Source organism: Pygoscelis adeliae, unplaced genomic scaffold, assembly GCF_000699105.1.
Source record: "Pygoscelis adeliae isolate BGI_AS28 unplaced genomic scaffold, ASM69910v1 Scaffold63, whole genome shotgun sequence".
NCBI lineage: Eukaryota > Metazoa > Chordata > Aves > Sphenisciformes > Spheniscidae > Pygoscelis > Pygoscelis adeliae.
In genome coordinates, this window is record NW_008824414.1 from 5,768,968 (window position 1) to 5,773,215 (window position 4,248).

Sequence of the window (4,248 nt, forward strand, 5' to 3'; positions counted from 1 at the left end):
TAATAAATTGTCATCAAATATGAAAGAAATATAGCTTAGATTAATTGCCATATTTATTTATGAGTCTATAAAATATATTGTGAAAGTCCTGGCACATTTTTGGGATACCAGCTTGAACTTTCAAGAAAGTTAAAAGCATTAAACGAGACTGAAAGTAGATTTATTATTGGAATGTTTTTAATTGCAGTTTCAACCAGACACAGGTATTAGAATGGCTGTGCCCTTAATGGCCATGTCTCATGTGTTTTTTCTTTAAAAATTATATACTTTCCATATTTTTATTGATTTTATAAGATTTATTGTAGATTAGTGCTGCTTGTGTGTGAAATCACAAGTGGTCCCAGCTTCCCCAGAGTAGTGGGCTGCAGATGGCCCATGGCGGTGGCGGCTCCTCCCCGATGCCCCCCCAGCACTCGGTACTGCCTGAAATACCGGTGGAAGGAAACATCAGAGAAAAACCTGAATTACCTGAAGGAGACCAGCAGAAGGGTCCTCAGAGAACTACCCAGCGGGTCCTGTTCTGCACTCGTTTCTACAAATGCAAAATGGAGTTAATTCAGACAGGATTTGGAGGGGGAGTCAAGCTGAGCCCCTTCTTTTCTCAGACGTTAACTAATGAAGAGGCTCAAGGCCAACTGATTTGATGGGGCTGGGACTAACTGTCTTGGGTTAAGTACTTTCTGGTTTTGGAATAAGCTATAAGCTCTCTGTGTTTCCAATGTACAACAAACACAACTGGGTTTTTGTAAATTACAAATGAAAGTAAATAAGGAAGCAGTTCTGATATCCATGTTTAATAGTGCACATAAAGTGGTGATAACTCTTGGAAAATAAGGCACTGTTGCATGTAACCAGCACACTAATTAAAAACTAGATCCTGGAAATTATAGCAAGCAGACTAGGTAACGGAATAAAACTGTCATTCACTGCCACAGAACAAAAATGACAAACTATACCTAAGGTGATACGAAATTAAAAACCTTCAGCTTGGCAGCCAAATGACTCCTTCACACCAACTGCACACCAGCTGATACAAAGGCCATGAAAGCACAGACACAGCTTGGTGGTTAATGGCACCTGGTGAGCCCAATATCCTGTTCGAGCTGTGTCAGAAGAGCAATCGCTTTGTCAAAAAAAAAAGAATTGTTCAAAATTATTTCTATTGATTTTACTGAAAACTGAACCCACACAGGGGTCAGCCTGAATGAGATCTGTGACACTGCCCAGACCCTCCCACTGTAAGTTAGCCCACATCTCTGCAAAGCACAAATAAGTCCTCGGAGGTGAAGTTGTCACGAGTTTTGTGTAGACGTATCTTCACCGGATGAACTCACACTTTATAGAATAATCTGCAGATAACCCTAAGAAAGATGGTACAGAAGTGTTGGATTACCCTGACGCAGAGCGCACTTACAAAAGAAGTATTTCCTCATTAGCCAAGTACAGTTTCAGAAGCCAGGTTTAGTGATGGCCCCAGATCCACGGGAAAATCCCACCCAGGAGCATGGGGAAGATCCACATCCAGCTTCCACCCGCTTGGCCGCCTCCTGGCACAGAATGGTCCAGATTGAAGTCCCAGGTCCAACCATCCTCCCTCCAACTCCAGGAACGCTCAAGCCCAACTGTTGATCTTCCAGCCATATCCTAAAACTTAATCACAGCAAACACGGTGATGATGGGAGTGATGATAAAAGTGATGATGGGCGCCAAGTGGAGCTGCCGGTCCTCAGAGAAGAGGAGGAGGGCGAGGTGGCAGGGTTAGGCCACCGCAGAGGACTGTTAGGAAGAAGCAGCTCATTGTCACGCAGAGTCCATGCAGAAGTGGTGCTTAGGGATCCCTGTGAATATTATTATCACCCTCGTCTGTCTCTTACTTAATTTCCAGATGAAATTTTAAATGGCTCTCATTTAGCCATCCATCTAAATGAGAGGGTCTGGAGAAGCAAAGTAAAGGCCCATCCATGTATTTCTTTCACTTTGTACATACCAAAACCAGAGCAAAATTGTGCAGCTTCTTGGATTAACTAGCCTATGTACATAACTCTCCAGAAATCCAGTGACATCTTTTTGGATGTCAAGTGTCCAAAGGCAATCAAAGTTATTCCTGACGTATTACAAAAGTGATCTAAAAAAAAAAATCTACCTTTCAGCTGACAAGGTACCGCACGTTATCTCAGCAATTATACCTCGCCCCCTAAATCAGGGTATGTCCCACGCTTCACTGTGCCAATTCTCCCCTCTGTCCTGAAGACAGTTCTTTCTATTTTCTGCTTCTATGTTAAGCAATTAAAATGCTTTATCATCAACAAGATATTAATCTTAATATTGTCCTAATTTGTTTCGTCTTTTTCTGCCTCTCATGCAGAAATCAGTCTTGACAATAGCCACTGAGATAAGGACAGTAACCAGCAAGCTTCATAATACACCATCATATACACTGTTTTAGTTTGTCAAAACAATTAGTGTTCATTTTGGCTTTATTCAGTTAAATCTGCAGTGACTGATCAGTATAAATTATGTATTAGGCTGCCCAGCTGTACTTGTTTATTCATGCATGGACTTGAAGAATTTTCATTTTCTCAGTACAAAAAAGCAACAGCCAAAAATCCCCCCGTATTCTAAAATATAAAGACACTTTCTTCTCAGCCACATTTCTGCTACATGTTTTTGAAGCTGCTTTATTCTTACCCCTTTTAGAACATTATTCTTCCTTTCCAGAAATTATACTTCAACACTTATTTCAATTAACATATTATTTCATTCACAGTTATCGGCAGCTGCATTTGCATTGGTGGGAAGCACGTACTGTTACTTTCACCCCTTGCAATTACCTCCCGAGCAAAGCAGTATCAGAGCTAAACCAAATGATGTTGATTTTAAAAGCATCAAAAACCGCGTTGTAGGCTGCATTTGAACTCCTGCCTCACTTCAAGAGGAACTGCTCGCAGAAATGTTTACAGTTAAGCCTCACACTCCTCTCTTTCAAGAACAAAAGTTTGTGAATCAAGAGAGATCATTTTCCAATTTTGCTCGTGTTTATAGTCACACAGTCCTCGCTAGGACGACTGGGTGAAGGCAGTGTACGCCGTGAGGGTGGGATGATACGCTCGTATGTGGGGAGAGAGATGACACAGATTTAGATAAAGGAAAGAGAAAAATCTGCAGTGACCACTCAGTTACACTTCTCCGAGACGCGGTGTACGAGCAGAATGGAAATCTGGCTGTTGAAGCTGTTTCCCTGCGATGAAAAGAATGGCAAATTGCACACTCCTTCCCCAAAGCTGCCCTCCACCAAGCCGAGTTCAAGAACCTGTTAACAGAAGGTTTATGCCAGTATTTACAAATCACAGAAAGAGGTTTCCGCAGCTTTGACACGGCGAGTCCAGTTACTCAGTGACGGACTGACAGGGTGAATGGTGGCAGTGCTCAGAACACAAAGAGCCAGAGTCTGTGACCTCCTGAAGAGCTGGGGAGCAAGGTAGAACTTGTATTTGTTCATGGGAACGCCACTTAATATCCCGGGTTGTAAGGGCAATTAGAAGGGTCGTCTGGGTGGCTCTTGGGCACGTATACAACAAAGTGTGCTACAGAAACATCTCCATAGCGCAGAGTGCTCTAAGTGGAGAGAGGGCTGGGTTGCAAAAGGCCATCTCTCATAGCTGGGCTCAGCTACAACGTACCTGACAGGTAACAGATTCGCTTTCGCGTTAAAGACTGGCAAACACCATGTTTGCATTGATCTGTGTTATGCCTGTTTTAAAAGTGCTTTTGCGCAGCGAACTCTGCCCCGGTTTCGGTGGCCGCTGTGCTCATCACATCGGTGAGGAGGGCGAGAGCCCCACATGCAACCTGCCAGCACACGCACAGTGCCAGCGACACCTCCCACGGGCTCTGAGCGCAGGCGGGATGAGCTACTCTTGTTGTTTCTTTCATCAAGTAACGTAAGAAACGTTCCGGTGAAAAGACGAAATTTTGCTGAATTAAGTGCTTTAGAACAAGTGGTTTTATTACTTTATAATTAGCATAATTTCCCCACAGGGATTCTTGCAATTAAATAATTAGCAGTAATGTTACCCAAAGGTGTTCTTTAATGCATTTTCTTAAGTTACCGCCCCCGTTAACGACAACTGAAACGGCTCAGTTTTACACCGCCGGAGCGCTCCTCCTTGCCAGGCTACGGGCGATGTTAGAGGGCTGTCACACCTGACCCCGAGCTCCGGGCCAGTCCGCTCACCCCGGCGGGGCGGG

General features: G+C 43.7%; 1 protein-coding gene across 1 annotated transcript in view; it reads left to right on the forward strand.

The window, feature by feature from the left end:
- Positions 1-375: 375 nt before the first annotated feature.
- Positions 376-4,248, forward strand: part of IRX6 (iroquois homeobox 6) — a 13,535-nt gene continuing 9,662 nt past the window's right edge. The window contains exons 1-2 of the mRNA XM_009320850.1: positions 376-416; positions 1,638-1,757. Of these exons, the coding sequence (XP_009319125.1) occupies positions 376-416; positions 1,638-1,757 (161 nt within the window). The remainder of the gene's footprint in view (positions 417-1,637; positions 1,758-4,248) is intronic.